The sequence below is a fragment of the Coffea eugenioides genome, chromosome 6, assembly GCF_003713205.1.
Source record: "Coffea eugenioides isolate CCC68of chromosome 6, Ceug_1.0, whole genome shotgun sequence".
Lineage (NCBI taxonomy): Eukaryota > Viridiplantae > Streptophyta > Magnoliopsida > Gentianales > Rubiaceae > Coffea > Coffea eugenioides.
Window position 1 is genome coordinate 12618878 of NC_040040.1, and position 23146 is coordinate 12642023.

Below are 23146 nucleotides of genomic sequence, written 5' to 3' on the forward strand. Positions count from 1 at the left end.
CCAGGTTGAAGAACCCACACACAAGCAATGTGGGACAAAGGCTATCAGTCCTCCTTTACCATTTTTCCCCGCTTTCTGGGGCTTTTTGGGTGTGCGGGGAAGCAAGGTTGGAGCTACTCCTTGTATGGTGGTTTAACTTTAATATCTTACACGACTATTCAATGCTGTACCCTAGATACAATTACCATATTTTTCTATTTTCGGTTATTTTCATCTTCTTTATCTTCCTTTTCTCTTTTGCCCCTTTATTGTCTCTCCTTTCACACAACTTCCCTTAACAATTATCATATATTAATTTAGACTAAAACTTTAGTGTCTTCTAATTTATTTTGTGTTGTAGTTTATTTATTGCAGAGTTTTGTTATTTATAAGTAATCACAAACTCCATATCATAACCAATGTTTTGAAAATCGGATTGGATCGGTCAATTTGATTGGTCAAACCATGAATTGATCATACTTTTGGTCCGATTCACTCATTAACTCAAAAATTCAATTGAATAGATCAAACTCGATCATGAACCGGTAAAAATCGATAAAAATCAGATGGTTCAAGCGAGTTTCATTCATTTTTTATTTTTAAAACAAATATTTTAGTTTTATTTAAAAAATTTTAACACTAAAATAAATGAAAAAAATTAAACATTTGATCAAGGTTGAACCACAAACCGAAAGATCTTTTGAAAACATTGATCATAACAAAGCATATGCTTCTTCTAATGCAAAGTGTATGTAGTTTAGAACTTGAGTTGGCTCACTCACATGAATGGATTAGAGCTTAAACCTTACCAATTACTAATAACAAGGAAAAAAAAGAAATATAAGCATCAACAATTCTATTAATAAAACATATTTTTTGTTCTTATTATAATGAATCGACCTATATTATTAATGTAATCTATAAATTTATCACTTTTACTTATACGTGTCAAACAAATCCATTTAGGCAATTTTACTCATACTTGCACCATGAATAAATGGGTATGGGTATCTTCAATTTTATATATTGATATAAATGGATTACCCACTAATACTCATTTAATGAATGGGTATAATTGAATAATCCACCAAATTCAATTAATCCATTTAGAATTGTTTTCACAATCACGTCCATTTAGAATTGTCTTTAGTAATAGTATCCTAATTTCTTCATCACCTTTGACCAAAGTTAGTATCAAAAAGTGGAGAACCTAACCGAAAGGTGGGAGAATCTGTTGGCCAGTTTTTAATTTAAAGATAAAAAAATAGCTATACACTTGTAGATTTTTCTGTTCTATTTTCATTTGTAATTCTTGGTATCCAATTTCAAGTTCATAAGTTGGTCGATCATTATTATTTAATATCTCGCTTTTTCATGGCTCCAAATCCTTCCCTATTATATAGCAAAAATATTCTTATTGTTCAATTATTAAATAATATGTAATTTTGCGACATAGCACACAAATGGGAAAAAAATGGTAATTAGACTTATTGAGCATTACAAGTAAATATTTAAAATTAATGATGGGTGCAAACTGCAAAAGGGTGATATAAATTGATAATTTAGTCTACAAAATAAAATTAGATGAATTTGTAAAACGTTGGAGTAAATGGGTTGTAACCCAACTCATTTTTTGACTTCCCTATTTATATCCATCTAATTAAATGAATATAAATAGATTGACTCACTTATACCTATTACCCATTTTATCCCGTCCAAACCCGCTCAAATTACCCATTTTAACACATCTACTTTTACTAGTAGTTATTGATTAACGATATCCTCCAATCTATTTTAAGCAGTTAAATAACGTATGTAGCATATATTTAGCTATAGTAAATTATTACTAGCAAAAACCACCGAATAAGCAATAATACAAAACCAAAAGAATAAGCTAATGCATATAAATATTTAATTTTCTATATATAAATAATGGTAACAAAAGGAAGGAAATTAGTAGCCGTATGATACAACGAGAGTTATGAAATTTGAAAAGGAAAAAAGAGAAAATAAAAAATAACATAAACAGAAATAATACTAAGCACATTAAGATGCGATGAAATACACGTTGAACTATATTTGGTTACTTTTATATTTTACACTTAACCATTTTACCTTCAAACTAAGAATGTTATCATTATGTAACAATAGTGGTATATTCACAGAAGTATATCATTTTTAGGCAAAAAACTTATTAATAAAAAAATGCTATCTCTTGTTTTATTGCTAAATAAAATAACTTTTTTTTTATTTTTTACTACATGGTCTATATGTGTAAGTATGTAAAATTAAATTGAGTATTCTATTAATATTTATATATATTCAAAATAAATATTTTTAAATATGATAATTAATATTTAAAAACACTTTATGAGTAATATATTATTTATATTTATACATGTTAGTAACCCATTGATTTAACCACCTAGTCACTAATTGAACCAAGTGACCTATCTATCTATTCGGTCCTTTTATTGGTTTCTTGAGATTTAATAACTATGCTTTTTGAGGTATTTACTCTTTTAACAGATCCATTTTTAATTGCACTGACCAAAAACAATTAAATGAGCGGACCCTAAATATTCTGAAGTATATCCTTGGTGTGGCTCTAAATTAAGCCTCCCTAAATGGTGAAGCAGAAAATTACCCTTAAATCAAAATGTTCTGAATTATATCCTTGATGTGACTCTAAATTGAGCCTACCCAAATGGCAGAGCAGCAAATTTGACAAGAAATATTGAATTTCGGAAAAATCATCTTTGCAGCTGAACAAATTCCGAATTTTATTCTTTTCTCCTGCTGCTACTAATATAGACCCAACAGAATTAGGGCCTGTTTAGCAAATAAGTTTTTGATCAAGTTTATTTGCTTCAAGTTTTTTTTAACAACTTTTAATATAATAATCTCAAAAAACTTCTCAAAAATTTTAAACTATACATTTCAAAATATCTAAAAATTTATACATATCCAAAAATTTTTATAATTTTTATTATAATTTATAATTAAATTTTAGATAAACATCCAAAAAATTCATTCGTCAAACGGGGCTATATGGATCTTTTTACCTCAGACAAAAACAAAATTTTTATAGGATTGTGGTGCATTAAAATTCCGTCCTTGTCCCTTTGCACGTCGGCTTGAAATAAAAAATGTGGTTAATGGACCCATACTGCCTTGCTTTGCTTGCCTGCTGACTACACGTTGCACTGCAAAGGCGTGTCCCTTTCGATTTTCGCCTGTGTTTCTTCCCTCTGAAATAGAAAGTAATGGACCATCTGGTAACCAAACACTCGTAAAAGAAGGGAGAAAGAGCCCGCTTTCTTGGCTAACGCCCGTACTCTAGTACTGCTGTGCTAGTAGAACTGAACCATCTTGACTTGAGTTTATTGAATAAGCCCAGAACAGTAATGGAGTCTCTGCTCATTGGGTCTTTTGCAAAGCCTTCATATTTACCTTCATTTCCTCTCACTTCTGAGCTTTCTTCTCCTTCCTCTGGTAAGCAGAAATATGTTCTCAAATGTCGTTTCTGATAATTTATTTTGTTGGATTTTGGGAAAACTGGGGTACCTGCATTGATTTTTTTGCTTTCGTCTCAGTTTTTAAGATTTTGGGATTAAGCTATATGGGACTTTAAAATTGTCTAATGTGTTCTCATTTAATTCGTAATCGAAAAATTTTTAGCTAATCGTGTCAATTTCACTTGGGATTCAGTTCTTGAGAAAATTTAGCTTAATTTTCTTCATTCTGGAATTCAATTTCTGCTGTTTGTAGATAAAAATATTAGCTTTATGAGAATGCATGCTAACTGAAGAAGAAACAAAAAAGAATTAAATACGGAAGCTCATAAAGGGGGTGCATGCTGCAATTTCTTGTGTTTCTTTACTGTTTTATTTCCCTTTCTTGTTACTTCTTATAATTCTGAAATTGGTCCACTATGTTGATTCTATAGGATTTCTCTTGAAATAATTGGTTTAAATGTAGGACTGCTGGGTTTGAAGTGCAAAAGATGGAACAATCTAGAGAAACAGTTAGCAGTGATCCCAAAAAGGCGGCTTCTGATGAGTCAGCATGTTGGTAGCGACAGCAGCCAAAAATTTGTTGCTTTTTGCTGGAAAGGAAGTGATAAGTATTTGGTGAATGCTGTCTCTGAACACCCTTTTGAATCTGAACCTTCGAACAGCCCCCTGAAGTCACTTCAAGCCAGTTTAGATGCTTTCTATCGGTTTTCACGTCCCCACACTGTTATAGGAACAGTTAGGTTCAGAGATCCCGTTGCTCTGAGTTGACATTAAGATGCTAACTAATTTTAAGCAGTAATCACTTTTGTTTGTGTATGCTAGCATTTTCACGATAGCATGTGTACACATACATAGAAAGTAACTTCTCTGTTTGTAAGGAAGATAGTAAACTTTATTCACTTTTCTGTGAGCAGGTACTGAGCATAATTTCAGTTTCTCTACTTGCAGTCGAAAAGGTTTCAGATTTTTCTCCATTGTTTTTCACTGGGATGTTCGAGGTTCGTTTGATGTTTTGGATGATTCAAGAATTCAAGTATGGTATAATCTAATATGATGTTTTTAGGCATTGAAGTTGTTGGTTTTCAGGCCATTGCTGCTGCCTTCTTGATGAACATATACATTGTTGGCCTGAATCAGTTGTCAGACATAGATATTGACAAGGTAGGACATGCATGAATTCATTTCTTTTTTAGGTCCATGAATGAGTTGTCAGACATGGAAATAGATAAGGTAGGACATGTATAAATTCATTTCTCTTTTAGGTCCACATCTAAAATTTACTTCTTGCATTGCACTTTCACGAAACAAAGAATCAGAAGAAATCCAGCTACCTTATGCAATTCAAGGGAAGGATTGATGGCAGGACATGGTCAATATGGCTATTCATGTAAAGGAATTTATTTAATTTTTTATAATATAATTCTGCAGAATGGTTACCTCTATTACCTTTATTTTCTAGTTTGCAGAGTATGTGAGCAGTTTCTAGATCATAGATTCTTTTACTATATCAGAAAGTCATAAACTTTGTTTTGCATTTGAATTAAGTGACAACTGTTATTATGTGTAAACAATAACAATTATCACTTGGAAATTGCGATATCGATTAGTGTTTTCTTTTAGCCACGCCGAGAGTTGCTGCATGTCCAGTTATATGGGATTGTTAGGAAGTTTGATTTTAATTTCAAGATTAAAATTCATTTTCCACATTACTGCTTTTCTCTACCTTGGCGCAAAGGATAAATTAGGAGCTGAGGTGGCGTACATGGACAGGGTTTAACTATTTTATGATCTACTAAATTTATGACCGGACTTTTGTTTGTCAATGCCATTACTTCTTTTTCTTCTCTTCCACCACTTATTTTAGTGATGTTGTTATTTCAGGTTAATAAGCCATATCTCCCATTGGCATCAGGGGAATATTCAGTCAAGACTGGTATTATAATTGTTTCATCATTTGTCATAATGGTAATTCTTAAGCTTCCACCAAACTTTGTGTGTTCTTTTGTCATTTTCTTTCATGGTATGACTGTTTAGTTGTCTGCCAGCTATTGTATGACAAATCACAAAACTTTTCCTCTAGATATGTAGTAGCTTGAAAGAATTTTTTTCATGAACATAAATCACTGGATAGCTAACCATTTTTTACTGGCAGTGAGCTCCTATCACTACTCACCTTATATATTTAAATCATAAAAAGTAGTTAACTACTTTTTATACTAATTAGATGGTATATTTACAAAGAGCTCAAATGAATTCTGTAAATTACAATTGCCTTAATTGAGAGGTAGTTAACTCTGAAATATCCTTTTAAAGATGATGGCCAGAGGGCTAACTGTTTTTAAAAATTGAGAACATCTTTAATGTGACTCCATGTTAACATTGATGGGGGGAGTCAGTCAATGTAGTTTAACTCACGGATCTTTGCCTATCTTTTTTATTTTATTTTTTCGATACGATAGCTTCCTACACTATGGGGAAGGGGGGCCTGAAGAGGTCCTGAGGTAACCCGGAGGGGACTAAACCACCACCGGACCAGACGGGTGCACTGCGCACCCGCCTGGATTTTTTAAGCAAGGCCACATTTAATTGTGGCAAATTGGTAACCCTTGCCTCCCACCCCACCAAGCCTTAATGCATTGGTGGTGGCCACCAACCCAAAGGCTGGTGGTTAGATCTTTGCCTATCTACTTTCGTGTGTTCTTCATTACTTGTCATAAGTCTATAAACTATTTAGTTTTTATTAGTATTTTCTTCCATATTGGAAACAATTGTGATTAGTTTTCTAGAGGATATTTGGAGTTCCTTCAGTAAATATTCTGAATGTTAGCAGAGGAATTCTAGAATATTTGCAATATGTTCATATATTCTTATTTACTTATCATGAAACTTATTTATTTCTCCTTACAGAGCTTTTGGCTTGGATGGATAGTAGGCTCATGGCCATTATTTTGGGCTCTTTTTGTCAGCTTTGTGCTTGGGACTGCATACTCAATGAATGTAAGTGAAATATGAAACCTATGCCTTCACTAAATAGTTTTCTTATTTCCGGAGACTCTGGATTTTGCCTTCAAATGCACTACTGATGTCAATTTCCAATGCAGTAATTTTTTTTTTTTGGCCTGCCCAAAGTATAAAGTCTTTAGTTTTGGTTCTCCAATGCAGCAATTTATATGTTTTGCCTGCCCAAAGTCAGTACTGATAAAGTCTTTAGTTTTGGTTTTGGTCCATCCCAATTTAGTATCACCTTCCCTCTATCCATCAGCAAAACGTAGTGGCTCCACATGTTTGCCACTACCTACTTACATTTGAAGTAAATATTGTTAGCTGAATATTCCACCCATGAAACTAAAATGTTCTGTTTGATGAGCATGATTTAGAATGGTTAGAATGGACATCTGCATTTTGCTGGTTAGAATGGTTGATCGTCACTAATCATAAGAGTACGAGGTAAGTTGACAGTAACTTGTTCAATCTGTCCTTTTAGTCTGATCTTACAACATTTCTGTTAGACAGGTATACATACGAAACTAATCTTGTAACATGTCATCTTTCCATTAAAACATTCTTTGATTGTCTTTAAGGATATATGGTTCTTGAATTGCTCTATGATATGATCTGCATTGTTGTTTCAGTTATATGCACTAGTAAATTGTCATTAACAACTTTACATTGAGGGTTGTTAAATTCTGGAAGCTCACAAACTCATCTGGCTTCTGCCCTCTCATGTCCTTAGTTTATAGGGACCATTGCTATTATTCTAGCTTTCCTAATGAAATGTGCCAGAAGATCCTGTGAGTAGGCTGCTAACCAATCTTGTATTTGTTGTAAGAGAAAAAGTTCTTGGCAAGCAAAAGTGGATACACATTATGTGAAACTCCTATTTTGAAATTTTCTCCCATAAAATGTGTTCATTTTAGTCTTATGCTTTAGCAAGTAGTTCAGTTTTTGGCTTCTACACTGTTCGAGTGAGAGGAATAACATTTCCAATTTATTGGCTAATTTACTCGTGATGTCATGTTATGTGATAAGAGTTTTCAAAATCAAGTTTTGTTGCTTAATAGATCACAGGATTGCTTCACTGAATTAATTTGGTTTGGAACTTATTTTTCCTCCTGTATTATAATTCTTCAGGCCTTTCTTTGGTGGTACCACTTCAGGCCAACTTCCGATTTTGCAATTATTTGTAAACCTTCAAGATAATAGTTGCATATAAGATTCCAGAATTCCTTGTTTAGCACAGGATGCTTTTTCCTGAATGAAAAGAAAAAAATGGAACTTGTTCTTAGTCTCCTTCATCCTTTCAATTATCAATCTTCAGTTCATTTGGTGCTGGCAGGTCATCAAGCAAGAGGTTCTAGATTCAAATATTTCTAATATTTAATTCGTTTTAATATGTGAACAGCTCCTTCAATACATTGCCAACAACTAGCCCTAAAAAAAAAAAAAAAACCTTGCAACTATCCGAGAGCAGGAAGCACGAGACCATAACTTCCTTTTTGAAATATCATCTCCAATTAGAACATTTATTGCTGACAATGCAAATTAGCACAGTAATGATTCCTGTTGATATATTGGGATAAGAATATAGAGCGACTGAGTTGGCTTACATAAAGTGGAATGGCCTAGCTGTTTAAGTAAATACTTGCCCATGTTTAGCATTGTAGTGGTAGAAATCTGGGATACCCAGAAGGGGTTTTCTATGCCAATGTTCACTGTTTCCCGGTCCTTTGCAGGTACCATGGTTGAGATGGAAGAGATTTGCATTTGTTGCTGCACTCTGCATCTTAGCTGTGCGAGCTGTAATTGTACAGTTAGCATTTTATTTGCACATTCAGGTCATCCTCGATCCATTCTAAGTAATATATTTTGGTATAAATATTTTTTCTGTGAAATGGAGTGACTCAGTTTGTAGTTGCGAATTATGTTGTCATTCTCAGATAAGCTAACCGTGTTGAAATATTGCATTCTTTTTACCATTTCCTAGTAGTCTCCGAGTTTATGCAACAAGAGGACTTTTATCATCCTTTACTATCATATATGGTAGCAGTAGACTGGATGATTACCAATGTATAAGCTTGATAGTTCTGGTGATGCGTGGATCTGATTCTTTATGACCCTTGTTCACAGACTTATAGCAGTGTAATAAGTTTTGCTGCAGCTTAACAAATAGGGTTTCTTCTGGGATGTGAAGAATTGCTTGTTCTTGATATTTAGCTTTATGATATTATGTCAGCTTCAGTTGCTAACTGATTACTAATCTGTGGTCAATTCTTTCAGACTTTTGTATTCAGACGACCAGCTCTCTTGTCAAAGCCTGTAATTTTTGCCACTGCATTCATGACCTTCTTCTCCGTTGTTATTGCACTATTCAAGGTGAATGTTTTTACTTGGTATGCTGTGGGGGTAATCTCTTGGTTACAAAGCAAAAGCATTTCAACTGAACAGCATCATAGAAGTTTGGGGATTGGGATACCTATAAAATGAGTTTGGTTTTTTATGATTACAATTTAAAGCTATCTTGGATTTTTTATACCATTCCTCTGATAGCATAACCAGTGTGACTAAATGTGTCGAATTCTGATATTTAGATCAAAGGATAACATTCTGTAATTTGTCCCCTTGCATTGAAGTCAACGTTGCTGTTATCTGGAATTCTGGTGACTGATGCGACTAAGAAACTTCAACCCTAAAATTTACGTAAATGGTTTACTTAGGAATATTGCTACTTCAAACGAACATCTAAACTGCCTAAAGGTGATTCAGCATGTTGAACAATGTACAAGAAGAAATTACTATCTACTTTTTGATACAGGTTGCATTTAGCTTGGTTTGTGCTTTTCTGCAAGATACTGGACTAAAGTGAGTTTAGTGATGACATTTTTTTTTTTTTTTTGTAGGATATTCCTGATATTGTTGGAGACAAGATATATGGTATTGAATCTTTTAGTGTCCGATTGGGTCAAGAGAGGGTTAGTTCTTAAACATTGTTCACAAAAATTCCAGGTCAAGGTCTTATTTTGCTTTGCTTTTCCCCTGGTTGGTCCTGATTCAATTATGACAGGTGTTTTGGATTTGTATATCCCTTCTTCAAATGGCTTATATTGTCGCTATTTTTGTTGGAGTGACATCTTCCCAACTCTGGAGCAAGTACATTATGGTAAGGATCTCTTCCTAAAGTATTACTTTGTCATTGTGAGGCATCGAAGCACTAAACTTGCACTCATACACAGTTCTGAAAAGTTAGGAGTTTCATTTGCAAAACTTCTTTACATAGGTTTCTTCCATAATTAAATTCAGTAGCGATTAACTAGCATCATACTACAGTCTTAATACATCGTAAAATTCAGGTTGGTGGTCACATCCTCTTGGCTTCAATCCTTTGGAGGCGAGCCAAATCTGTTGATCTGGAAAGCAAGACACAAATAATATCCTTTTACATGTTCATCTGGAAGGTACAGTCTCGTTCAAACTATGAAATTGGATATTCTAAAACCAAAATGAAACTTTAGCCTATCAAACAAGTGAGAGTTTTTTCTTTTTCCTTTCTACTTTTATATTTCTTGAAGAAAACATTTCCATTCCTTTTATTTAACCTTGCATGATTGCAATGTCCAAATGGTAAACCAACTCTTGGATGTTTGCTCTAGAGACCAGCTCACTGATGTGTGTCCTTATTGGCAGCACATGATTTAATTTGCATCCAAACTATTGGCAAATGGCACTAAGCTGGGTAGCCATTAACCATTTTAACTTTCTGTACATATTTGGTGCATACTACTAAGAGAAATGGGGTGTTTAGACCCATACATACATCAGAAAGTTCTCTGGTGTTCTTTTATACACATGCTTATTTTCCTGCATCTTTGAATTTAGCATCAGTACAAAACTAAAAATGCGTTTTGGAATGTTTTGCATTTTGCAGCTCTTTTATGCAGAGTATTTCCTCATACCTCTAGTAAGGTAAGCTGGAGAAATTTAAAGAGAATGGCCCCCCATTTGTCTGCCTCATGGCATGACAAGGCTTTTTCCTTTTTTCTTTTTGCCCCTTATGCATCTGTGGCTTTGTATTAAGTATATATGGCAAGGATGCTTAGATTTGTACTCCATGCAAAAGACTTAACATAGTCTTGGACTCGAATACTTCTAATTCTAGCCATGAAATCCTATTTCAAAGTCATTGTTGTCATTTTCCCTCTTAACCATTTACTGAATTCAGGAGTTAAAATTTCTTGATGATTGTGGTACGCATGCTTTTTTTTCTTTCTGGTAGTTATAGGGATTATTAAGTGAAAGAGTGGGAAAAAAAAAAAAAAAAAAGAGGAAGATAATCCTAAACGAGGATGCAAATGCTCAGTATAATTGGGTGGTAGATAAATGAATACGCCTTAATCTAATAGTTAAAGTTGAGGTCTGAGAGTTTTGAACTTTGAGTTTAAATTAGATTCTCTGTCCTCTTTTCTATTCTTTAAATTCCACCATTTCCTATTTTTTTAAAAAAAAAATTAAGAAAGAAAAATTAGGTGCTGTAACTTATGGGCCGGTAGAGATGGAGCTGGCGGGCTCGCTGATCTTCACTAGACCATGGCGGAGCCGAAGATTGGAGGGTTGAACTGTCGGTTTGGTTGGGTTGGGTTGGGCCCAGACCATGACTAGGACTTTTCTAGTTCTCCTTCTTCACCTTTATTCCAAGAAAACTACCTCAAAAAAAGTGACCCTCGAAAAAAACGTTTATTTCTCTGTTATTATATTAATGTTACCAATTGACAACGCTTTCAGTCATAATCTAGGTGTCGGTTAAAGAAGAAATTGCCAAAGAATGAGACATATTTTAATTTAGTCTCTTTGGGTCACCTGTTTAACTTTTACCCGTCAGAAAGGGATAGCTTCAACATTGGGCCGTGGGTTGAATATTTTAGGTAAATCAGGCTACGCATTTTAGTGGGTTTATATTACGTAGACAGAGTGAATTGGATGACTTAGGGAAAGATGCAGGAAGCTTCCTACAAGGATGATGCTGCTGGCAATTAGAAATTAGCTAAAACTGGCAAAGCAATTTTAGTTCAATTATGGTGAACGTCATGAATCACTAACTAGGACTACCAAATTGCTAAAAAAAAAAAAAGTAGGAGTACAAATAGTTGACGAAGTTTTCAATTTTTTTTTAATTTTACGGGGACCACTTTTTTTTTTTTTTTTTTCGTTGGCATCTTAGTCATCTTTATGCTCAGGTAAGATTTGGAGCTTATTTTATTACTATACAGGATTTTTTTTTTTTGGGTGCCATTTTTACCTAGGTTTAGAGTTTGTTCAAATTTTAGCTTAGTCCATGGAGTTTGGAATTTAAAAAAAAAAAAAAATCTACGGAAAAGAGAAGGATCTGAAAGTCGAATCAGAAAGACTTCAAACCTTACAATGAGAAAGGGGAAAGGAGAAGGTTTGAAGATGGGATCAATTCACCAAGAAAGAAAGAACAAAAAAATGAAAGTGTAAATCAGCGTGTGATCTCATAGTTAGAAATGTCCCAGTTAATTAAGTCAAGTCTTGGAAACATTAAATTCCTTTTAACTTACGTGTCAATCTTTCACTTGCTTGCCCGAAGTTTGACCTCCTCTATTCATTTAAAATGATGATCTGTTTGATTTGTAATCAATATCACATTCAACTATTCAAGCCCATAATTAACGAGATGGAGATAAATTCAAGTTGAGCTTTTGGATGCTTTATTGATTATTCTTCAACCCCATAAAAAAAAAAAAAAAAAAAAAAAGAAGAGAGAAAAGGCAGGACAGAAGAACCAAGTTGACAAGAACAGCACGAGGGAGGAGGAGGAGAGACAAAGTGCGAAGGAGTGCAATAAGGGTTGGATGAGTGGATGTTACAAGCCTGAAATCCATGTGCCTTTGTATTTCCTAAGATGTATGTGGATGATCGAGCGTTAGAAGCTTTTCTTGATTGGAAGTACCAAACCGAGACAACCACTAAATTATTTCCAAACCTGCAGTGAAAATAAGACCAAATGATGAATAGAATCTAGCCTGCCTTTTTAGCCTCTCTCCTCCCAATCTTCCCATACAATAATGTCGAAAAGTTGAAACCAACTTTCAAGCCTGAACATAATGGGAGACGAGGAATTTAAGCAAACCCCCTCAAAAAGCACTGGACGATAAGGAGTGGGTACAAAACACAAGCAATTTTCAATAACACTCGTGTTAACATGTAGTATTCATTTTTAGGCTTTTTATCCTTCTGGGTACCGCTTGTATCTTGTCGTTGCTTTTCTAGTGGAGTTTTGTTATCTAAATTTTCTGGGGCACCAAAAAAAAAATGGGGGATGAAGATGGAGAGTGGGACCATGAGAATTTTTTATCATGGAGGAGAGTAAGGGGAGGAGACCTCTGTCCATTCCATCCGGCCAAAAGTTCTCAATCAAGAGTCAAAACGGCTATAAAGTAGAATATATTCCAAAATAGCCAGAAACTTGAGTTGCGGGGATAGCCCTATTCTCCCGTCCCATGTGTCTCTTAGGCTATACATTCATGCATTTGTCCCCCGTTACAGAATCAAATTAAGGTGTACGTGCCCAATAATCACATAAAATGGGAGAGATAAAGGGCAATGTAATGAGAGGTTGGTTCTCACGGCAATATATATATATATATATATATATATCTTACGACCCATGAATACCTCTGATCGGAACTGAAATTCAACAGCTTGTCATAATCGTAAGATTTAACTCCATACATTTGTCTCTAAAATCCAGCTTAGCCGCTAGAGATATTAGTAGATGACGGTGAAGTCTTTGATTCGACTTTTCAAATTCTCTCTTTTCATCCTTTCCCTTTATAAGGATTAAATTTCCCCTTAAACCAAAAAAAAAAAAAAAATCCGTACGCTTTTCCTTCAATCTTCACCTTTAGAAGAACAGCAAATTAAGCACACTGGTAATCAGTCACTAATATGAATTTCAAACATGATTTTCAGAATTCAATGTCCTGTCTGCTTTAACTTTTCTTGAAAATTTTAATGTTTAGGCCACATCGGCAGAGTTGTCAATAGATTTATAATAATCTGTTTGAAATAGAAAGAGAAGAACTAAGTAGATCTTTGTTGTAGAAGAAAGCTGATGTGAGAAATCTATGTAGTATCGATCTGCACACAAACATTCCGCTCACTAAAAGAGGGATTAGCTTGTTGATTTCATGGATCCACTTCTTGTTTTTTCTTTTTTTGGGATAAGTGGAAGGTCTCGAATCTAGAATCTCTCACTTACATTCCCTTCTGCTAGTACCCAATCCATTCCTCTCTCATGATCCACTTATAAATACTCCACTTTATTTTGCACATGCACAAAAGGATCTTCAAGCATCCTCGCTTTTATTTTTCTGAGAAATTTTATCAATATACAGAAAATCATGAATTGAAATGTGAAATGAGAAATGAGAAATGACATACTTACTAAAGCATTCAAATAGTAATAGGCTATCGTGGTTTTATAGTATGCAATAATTCATCAATTTTTTCGTTTACTTGTCAAATACTGGCAAATTAACAAGCGATCCTTGGGGCGTAGGATGACACCCTAAATAGTGAATTTGGAGATTGCATGCATGGTGCAGTTAGGGATGACAAAGCTATGCACGTTTTGGGGAAAAATGAAATAGTAGTAGTTAAATTTGAGAATCAAGGAATTAGTAGTCCCCACAAATTTGCCTTCCATGAACTTCAAACATGAAAATGTTTTGGTTTATCTACTCGTTATTTTCCGTGGAGGGATGGAATTTGAAAACGGGAATGGAGCAGAGAATTAGAATTTAGAATCGAGAACCTTGGAGTCTCTACCCTTAGTCCTTAGACCTTGGTTTATCTAACCTTCATCGTCAAGCATGTTGAAAAAGTGAACTTGCAAAGAGGCCAACTTCAAGTTGGGCACGCAAGGAAAGTGCGTGCTATTACTATTAGACGAGTATTTGAGACAAAAGATGAGAGATTTTGGGTCATAATCAAACAAAACAATTACGGCTTGCTTCTTCCACTCATTAAAAATGGGATTTAATTCTCGATGCCTCTCCATCTGCCATCTCCCTATCCTTTCCTTCATTTGATTCTCTCTCTCTCTCATCCTCCTTTTACTGATAAATTCGGAAGAAGAACATCTTTTGGGTTTTGTAAGAACTAGTCGCTTAGAAAAATTCATTATGCTAAGACATTTGGAAATGACTATCCAATCACCCGTAATATCATATATAGGTTTGACTATGAAACAGTTTGAAGTATGTGGATAGCCACCGACGACGATAAGATCACTATCTACATTGCTTATTCCCTCTGCTGCTCTGCTCAAATTTTCAACTTCCATATTTTCCCAGGGAAGGTTCTACTCTATTTTCTATATGTTGCCCAGAAGCCAAATTTACCACAAACGTCGCTCTCTTTACTTCCTACACTTGGCTCCTGGTCATCAAAAATCCCACGCCTGGTACGAAGTTGAAAAACGCCAGAGAACATGAAACTTCCTCTAGAGAACTGTATGTACTTGGCCTTTTCAGAAAGCTGCGGACATGTATGGTTTCTGCTGGAGTGATTGCTGACTTCATTATTTTTATAGCGTCAAAAATCAGTTGCATAATCTACCCCGCTTTTGAGTCATTGTTGATGTCAACTAACAGCCAACGTTTCACTTTGACTGCAATTTTATCTCCATTATTGGAACTCTGGACGTAAGCATGTAATTAAAATAGGGTGAATAATCTCGCGGACTAAGACACATTTAATTGCCACTAGTTTAAATTGAAGGGCTATAGTTGTTGATAAACAATGCAAAGTAGTAGGTATGATATGAAAGCCCTTCTACAGTGAAAAACAGGTATTAGCCGTACAAATTGCAAAATCATGGTGATTTCAGCTCTAATTAATTGATTGTACAATATAATATGAGTGCGTGCATGTCTTCATGTGAATGTCCAGTATCGCTCGCGAAATGCTGAATTTCTTTTTCTTTTTTTTTTTTTTAGTGGTTGCAGACAGAGAGCTCTGTGCAGATATCTAGTAGACAAGAAACCTGGAAAATTTAGGCCAACAAAATCTACTTTATGGGGTGGATCTCATGGTTTAGTTGTCTAAAAGGACATTAAAGCCAGCCAAAAGCCATACTCTCATGAGTCCATGCGTCACGACTCACTGCAAAGGTAAAGCAAAATAAGAATGGAGATATTAGATTTATTTAACGAGTGCTCAACGAGTATTAAATTAATAATTAAGAAGCACTTCAAATATGAGTTTCTCTTTTTAAAGGAATGCCTTTAGATTTTTTTTTTTAAAAAAACCCTTGTCACTATCGTAAGCAAATTCAAGTATTAACTAATTTATTATGGCCAGTGAACTAAACAAGTTTTGTGACTAGCGGGTGCAAGCGTAGCCTAATTGATAAGACATTTCATCTGTAATCTACAAGTTACGAGTTCGAATTATCTAAGAGATATGTGAGGAGTCACGGTTGATCCTCTTTTTTTTTTTTATTTATAAAAAGACATATTAGTGTATATTTAATTAGTGAATAACTCTATTATCAATTTATCATGTGTTCGGATGAGATAACATCAGAAGATGCTTGCTACTCATCCGTGAATAAAAGTGAATTACTTCATTCGAGCTTTTGCTGTTTAATAGATATCATTTTCCCCCCTCATTACTGGTTCAATTGGTGCAAATTTAATTGACATCAGAATCATGATCTCCTGAAACTCTCACTTGAATGGTTGACTTTTACTTCTATAGTTGGTAATTTCGTGTAAGTTTGCCAATAAAAACCCAGAGACAAAGACAATGAAAACGACCACAAAGGCTAAATATATCTTCTATTTTGGCAAAATGTGTCTAGCGGCACCATAATTGTACTCTGATTACGTTTTCCTCAGCATTATTAGAAAAGAAATCTGGCAAAGTGATTGAAGAAACCAGCAAGTATGATTTGAATTTTCAAACAAGCAGGCTACACGTGTTGCCAAATGGCTCTTAAATATCTGGTTCTCGATGCTTTCAATCAAATGATGCCAATTATTCTGCTTAATTAAGCTGTAACGTAACTTGCAGGGAAATAATCAACAATATTCAAACCACGAGACCTTGAGAATAAACCATCATCCTCCAGCCCGGGTTACTTTGATGAGGCCAAAAACAGCTACAGTTTTCGCCATCGAACACAAAGGGGTCCAGATTCGGCCGACAAGATTCTCGACGGTGCAAAGTTTTATATATAAGCACTAACAAACCATTTTGTGCTGTCGTTTCATGTAAAACTACAAATTGTAACGAAAAACCAAAGGGAATAGCAATACCATAAATAAACGAGTGGGATTGGGTGCCGTAGCTGTACGGGCTTCTTGTGCAGTAGTTTTCGTCTTCATCATTAACGTAAATCCGACGAAAATTTTCTTTTGAACTATGATGGTTCGGTTATATTCAAACTACTGTTCCATTGTTCTACAACTAACGTCCTTTTTTTGAGCAAGGACCAATACTTTTACCAAGTTTGACTTTGAGCACTCAAATTTATATCTTACCTCATTTTACATTTTTAATTTTGATACTTATGATATTGGACTAGCTAATAATGGTAGCAATATAATGTTACCATATATAAAAAAATATCTAAATTTTGAGTGCATTTTTTCTGGCAACGCTTCCGTTTGCCACCATATGAGTGCTCTTTTTATGTGTTCAGGGAAAGAAGTTTTTATCTCAACAAACATTTCATTTCTTTCTTTCTGAAGGACAAAGCGGTTCGAGAATTGAATGAGATAAGTAAGGAAGATAAACCGGGAAAATTTTAAATTCAGGAGGCAGGGCTGCAAACTTTTGTGTTCAACTTTGGATGCCAAAGTCAAAAGAACATTTTAAATTAGATATCAAGCTTATCTACGAGGCCCTATCCACAAAAAATTATGATGATAAATAAGTACCAAGTTTTCCAATTTATCTCTTAAACTTCCAAGCTTACCAACTTTTTCTTCTTTCTCCAAGTACGAAGTTTCTCAGTTTATTTCGTCTCTTAAACTCCCAAGCTTACCAACTTTTTTCTTCGCTCTCTAAGTAAGAAGTTTCTCAATGGGATAATTTCAAAAACCTCCCCTGAGGTTTCTGATAATTTCACCAGCCTCCCCAAAAGTTACAAAATTTCACAAACCACCCCTACGATTAAGGTTTTTATAACAAAATTAGTCCAATTAGAAAAAAAGTATTTTAAGAAGAGGATGAAACTTTAATTCCATAAATACCCGTTATGCATATATATAAATTGTATTAGTAAAAAATAAAAATAATTAAAAGTTAGAAACAATTAATACATACATTTCATTATTCAAAAAGTTTATATTTAATAAATTAGACAACACAAATAAGTAACAAAACTACACTAATGATCACAAGATTCAGCAAAATAGACTAGTTATCTCTTTTAACATGATGTTTGCTATGATTCTTATGATTTTGAACAAAAAATTTTTAAAATTTTTGCCTTTCTTTTCCCTCTTCTTCCATTAGGTATATTAATTGATGTTATTTTGTAAATACAAGTCATCGTTCATTATTAAGGAAATTTTCAACAGTTATTTTCATTAATTAGTTACTAATAGTTAATTAGTACTCTAATTACTTAATCGTTAGATATTAGTAAATGAGAATGAATGAAAAAGAAAGACAAAATTTGAAAATTTTTATTAATCAAAATCACAAGAATAATAGCAAATATCATGTCAAAAGAGATGACTAGTTTGTTTTGCTGAATCTTGTGATCATTAGTGTAGTTTTTTACCTATTGGTGTTGTCTAATTTATTAAATATAAACTTTTTGAATAATGAAATATATGTATTAATTGTTTCTAACTTTTAATTGTTTTTATTCTTGTACTAATAAAACTTATATACATGTATAACGGGTATTCATGAAATCTAAGTTTTATCTCTTTTTTTAAAGTACGTTTTTAATGTTATTTTTTCTAATTAGACTAATTTTATTATCAAGACCTTAAAATTTTATTATCAAAATCTTAATTTCAGGAGAGATTTGCATAATTTTGTAAACTTTAGGGGAGACTAGTGAAATTGTCAAAAACCTCAGGAGAGGTTATCCCTTTCTCAATTTATCTCTTGAACTTCCAAGCTTACCAACTTTTTCTTCTCTCTCTCTCTCTCTCTCTCTCTCTCTCTCTCAGGAGTTGAGCTCTCTTTTTCTTTTGTTTTCTTTTTAAAAATCTCAAACCAGGCTTTAGTTACGTTTCCCTCCCAGAGAAACGTTGTCAATATAGCTAAAGATCAGGGAAAATGGCTGGCAAGAGCCGGAGAGGGACATGCATATGAATTGGATGTTTCAATGGCGTTGAATCGTGGTCATTTGGGTGCGAACAAATACTACTACTTGCTAAGAAATTTATCCCTGAAATTTAACAATTCAAGGAATCTGAAGGTCAGGACTCGGGAGAAGAAGCGGTCCAAATCGGGAGAAGAGGCGGTCCAAATATAAGTTCTTGTTTAATAATCTAATTCAACATTTACCCTTAATGGATTCAAATATTAACATATTTATATGTCTTTAATAATCAAAATTTAAAACATTTGAATTAATTAAGTGGCACTGAATTTTGTAAGCAAAATTTATTTCTAAAAATAAGTGATAAATTATTCACTTATCTCTTAATTTGATATACACTCAAATATATTAGATTTAGCACTTAACAATTCAAATAATGATAAATTATTCAGTTATCACTTAAATATGAATGTATCAAATTTAATATTTAATATTTAATAATTTCAAATTTCAAATTTTAAATTTCCTTTTTCAAACTTCAGTTTCATAGAACGCACCCTAAATCTTTTTTTAATGCGGTCCTTTGTTTTACCGGGACCATGACCTCCCACTTACTTTAGAATTAAAAAAAAAAAACCGGCGTTATTGACTATGTTATTGCACAGTGGAATACTCACATCGAAATCACAAATGTGTTTGACGTTTTTAGGCTTCAAAGGGGCGACGACTTTCTGTTGTAGGGGGCCCCGCTCTATTAAAGTCAATCTCTTTTGTCATAAAATAAATCACTGTCACTGCCATTTTCCTAGCAATGATAAACGCTCACAAGATATGTATATTATTGAGCTGGGAATTTTTAATTTCTGAAATTTTCAGTGGAGTAATGAATTGTTAGTAGTTTTTTTTATAGCGCAAAGTATTAGTGTGGGCCATGCAAAAGCTAGAGTTGGCGAAATTATCACATGACATTTCCCATTTTCAACGGTTTTCCGTGGCCATGATAGTCATTGACCATGTGTTGCATTTGATACGGACGGATTTAGGTCCCCGTAAAATTACAAGGGATAATGCTTCCCGAAAATCAAGAGCCATAATCTCGTTAGATTGCTAATATTTGCTTTTGATTTTAACTTTTTGTGTATGTATGTTTGCGTTCTCACAGCAAACATTGCTATTATCGAAATGAAATAACAAATTTCATTCCCAAAAACCGGTTTAAGTGACGACTTTGAGAGTGTTTGAATAGGAAATTATTTGAAATAATATTTAAAATAATTATAATAGTACTTTTTATTGCATAATGTACGTAAGACAAAAGATAGTTGACAATATAAAAAATTTTTTATTGAAAAATGTATCTATAATAAAAAATAAATAGTATTTTGTAAATAAGTCTCAATCCAAACAAACCCATATCAATTAGATAACTAAAGGCTTTTTAATTCAATTATCAAATACTTCCTTTTTCCCTTATTCTAGTAGAGTTTAGGATCTCTATTTTTTTTTTAAAAAAAAAAAAGAGCAAAATTCATGTTAGCGTATGAGTTACATTACGCTTTTTGGAGCTGTTGCTTATTTTGAGTGATAGATTTGATTGTCTATAAGACTAAAACAGAAGATAGTTGAGGCCCCAGTCACCAAAAATTTTTTATTTTTGGTCTATGACATCAAAATTTGATGGATATAAATCGGATTTTCTCCTCGAACTTTGAATACAAAATGAAGGATGGTCCTTCAACACTCGGAAACAATATAATTTTCAGCTCCTAAATTGTTTATTGCATCGGTTTTCTCGAAATATTTGAGCTGAATTTGAAAAATCCTCTCATTTGAGCTTCTATACAGAATTTCACGGAACTTGTAAAGCAACTTCTAAAGTGAACATATAGATTGAACAGTTCCATTCATTGTACCTCTAAAGCCACCACTGGTTAAGAATTTTGACTTCACTTTTTGAGAGGTAAAATTTGAGCAACTTTAAATACAATTCCCCACCTAACAAGAAGATTAGAGTCGTAACTCGTCTTCTAAAAATTTTAAAATAATACTATAAAAAGAAACAAAAACTTGTACTCCCTCCCTTTTTTTATAACTGACATTTAAAGTTTTGCACACCAATTAAGAAAAGTTTTTCATTGTTTAAATCTATACACTACTTTCCTTTTGTACCCTCATTAATTGTCCAATTCACCCATATTTTCTCTCACTAGAGTATTAAATGGTGCTGTTTTACTAGGCCAAAAGCAATGCAAACTAACTCCCACCAATTATGAAAAGAGAGATAAAATGGTAAAATTGTGAAAAAATAATTAATGCTACATGGGGATAATAAAACGACAGATAAAAGTACTTAAGAGCAAATTTCTTAAACGTCAGTTATAAAAAAAGGGAGGGAGTATTATTAAAGTGGCATCAAAAAATGGGAAAAGATCTCCCCCAGGGAAACATATTTCTCCTGCTGCCCCGTATGTGCGTGAGTCGACTACTAACATTGAATTTAAGGGCAGCAGATAATAAATGATAGTACTCCCTTCGTCCCACTTTGATAGTCCTGTTTTTTTTTTTTCACACAGTTTAAGAAAAAGTAATTAATTTTGTTGGAAAAGTAAATTTAGATTGCTATTTTCCTAAAATACCCTCACATTAAATATGGTACAACTTTATGGGAACTTGAATTGATGGTAAAAAAAGAATCAACTCTCATTAAATGGGGTAGGTTTATAGTAACAACTACTTACGTTGAATAAGGGTAATTTAGGAAAATTAAAATACAACTACATTCTTCAATTGGAAAGTGGACTATAATTTGGAACAGACGAAAAAGGAAAACAGGACTATGAAAATGGGACGGAGGGAGTATATAATATATTTTTTTTCTTTCCGAGGAAAGCAGTTGCTTCTATTACTACTACCAGAAGAACTTAATTAGTGTACTATAATATACTAGCACTGTACTAACATAAAAGAATGGGAAAATGATTGTGTCAGACCAGGTTTCAGTTTCCTAGAACAAGTACTACTAATATAGCATCACGTACAACATTCTAGTAGTACCTTACCGTTATAGCAGGTGTACCCTCCCAGCCTGACAAATTAAAAGGAGAAAGGGTTGGTGGGGCAATTAATTATCTTGCACAAATAATGGTTGCCATGTTGACAAGCTGATGGTATATCCTTTTTCTGGCCTTTGGGACCCACAAAGGCAGCCCAATTTGGACGGCGAGTGCGTGAGGAAGGTTGGCACCCCGATGCATCATGCAGGTGCACCCGGCTAGAAGCGTGAGGTAGCCGGGGAGAAACAATTGGAAAGTAATTGGCACATTTGATCCTTGAACTTTACTCTTAGTTTCGATTTTGTCCCTGATACTTGAAGACTAATTTGTAAATTCCCAAAATCCCCATATATGTATGGTTCGAAAGCTATTTATTTAGTCATTATAGCCAAAAAACTAAAAGTTACTTCTCAATAAATAGTGTGTTTTATGTGAAGATGCGTCAAAGTCAATTATTGTGAGCCGCACGGGATTACGAGTTCGCATGGATTGGAATTTCTCATCCTCCTTCATTTATCTTTGAAAATCTTCCTTCTGACCTATAGCATTTTATCAACGAAAGGCTAAAAGCTATATTTTGGTTGAAATTCTCGGTCATTTTTATTTGAAAATTTTTGGAAAGTACATTTATGAGTTGTGGAATGTACAATTTAATTATTAATGTTTCGATTGTTTCATCCAAATCAATGATAATAGAAGACGTATTTCATTCAAATCAATTATAATAGAAGACGTATAAGCACATGATTTTTTTTTTTTTTTTGTTAACGCCGGCTTAGTGATCTAGTAGTAGCATTTTTTGCTCTTAAATGCCGAGGAACAATAGCTTTAAACATGCTACGCACTTCCTTTACAAATACTAAAGAAGAGAAATGAACCGTCAAGAGGTAAAAGTGGAACCAAGCTTCAGGACCAAATTTGGAAAATCTCATTTAGTTAAGCTCCTCGAATAGATTCTAATAATAACCAAAAATACATATATCTATAAAGTAAATTTTATTTATATTGACGGCGTATACACTATCAAAATTGGATATACGTTACATATGCAAAATTTAAATTTCAAATTTAAATTCGAATTATATGTCATAAATTTAATGATAAAAAGTGTATATACTGTCAGCGTATAGAAAATTAATCAATATTTATATTATGTAGGTAAAAAAATTTTGCCGAATTAATATTGAGAGAGAGAGAGAGAGAGATAAAATGTGCATGCCTATAAGTGAGAGAGACCGAGGGAGAAACAAAGGGGCCACTTGAGGGGTTGGGGTTGTAAGCAAGATTGA

General features: G+C 33.7%; 1 protein-coding gene across 3 annotated transcripts; it reads left to right on the forward strand.

Moving 5' to 3' along the window:
• Nucleotides 1-3174: 3174 nt before the first annotated feature.
• Nucleotides 3175-10741, forward strand: LOC113774789 (homogentisate phytyltransferase 1, chloroplastic). Of its 3 annotated transcripts, XM_027319408.1 has the most exons (13): nucleotides 3175-3474; nucleotides 3961-4232; nucleotides 4412-4495; nucleotides 4584-4658; nucleotides 5379-5462; nucleotides 6405-6494; nucleotides 8231-8332; nucleotides 8775-8870; nucleotides 9395-9466; nucleotides 9559-9654; nucleotides 9845-9949; nucleotides 10420-10506; nucleotides 10541-10741. In XM_027319408.1, exons 1-12 carry the CDS (start codon nucleotides 3387-3389, stop codon nucleotides 10459-10461), a joined length of 1206 nt encoding a protein of 401 aa, XP_027175209.1. In that variant the 5' UTR covers nucleotides 3175-3386; the 3' UTR covers nucleotides 10462-10506; nucleotides 10541-10741. The 3 variants fall into 3 exon arrangements, with proteins under 3 accessions (XP_027175209.1, XP_027175208.1, XP_027175210.1); XM_027319407.1 differs by having other exon boundaries at nucleotides 10420-10741; XM_027319409.1 differs by having other exon boundaries at nucleotides 3961-4112; nucleotides 10420-10741.
• The last annotated feature ends 12405 nt before the right edge of the window (nucleotides 10742-23146 follow it).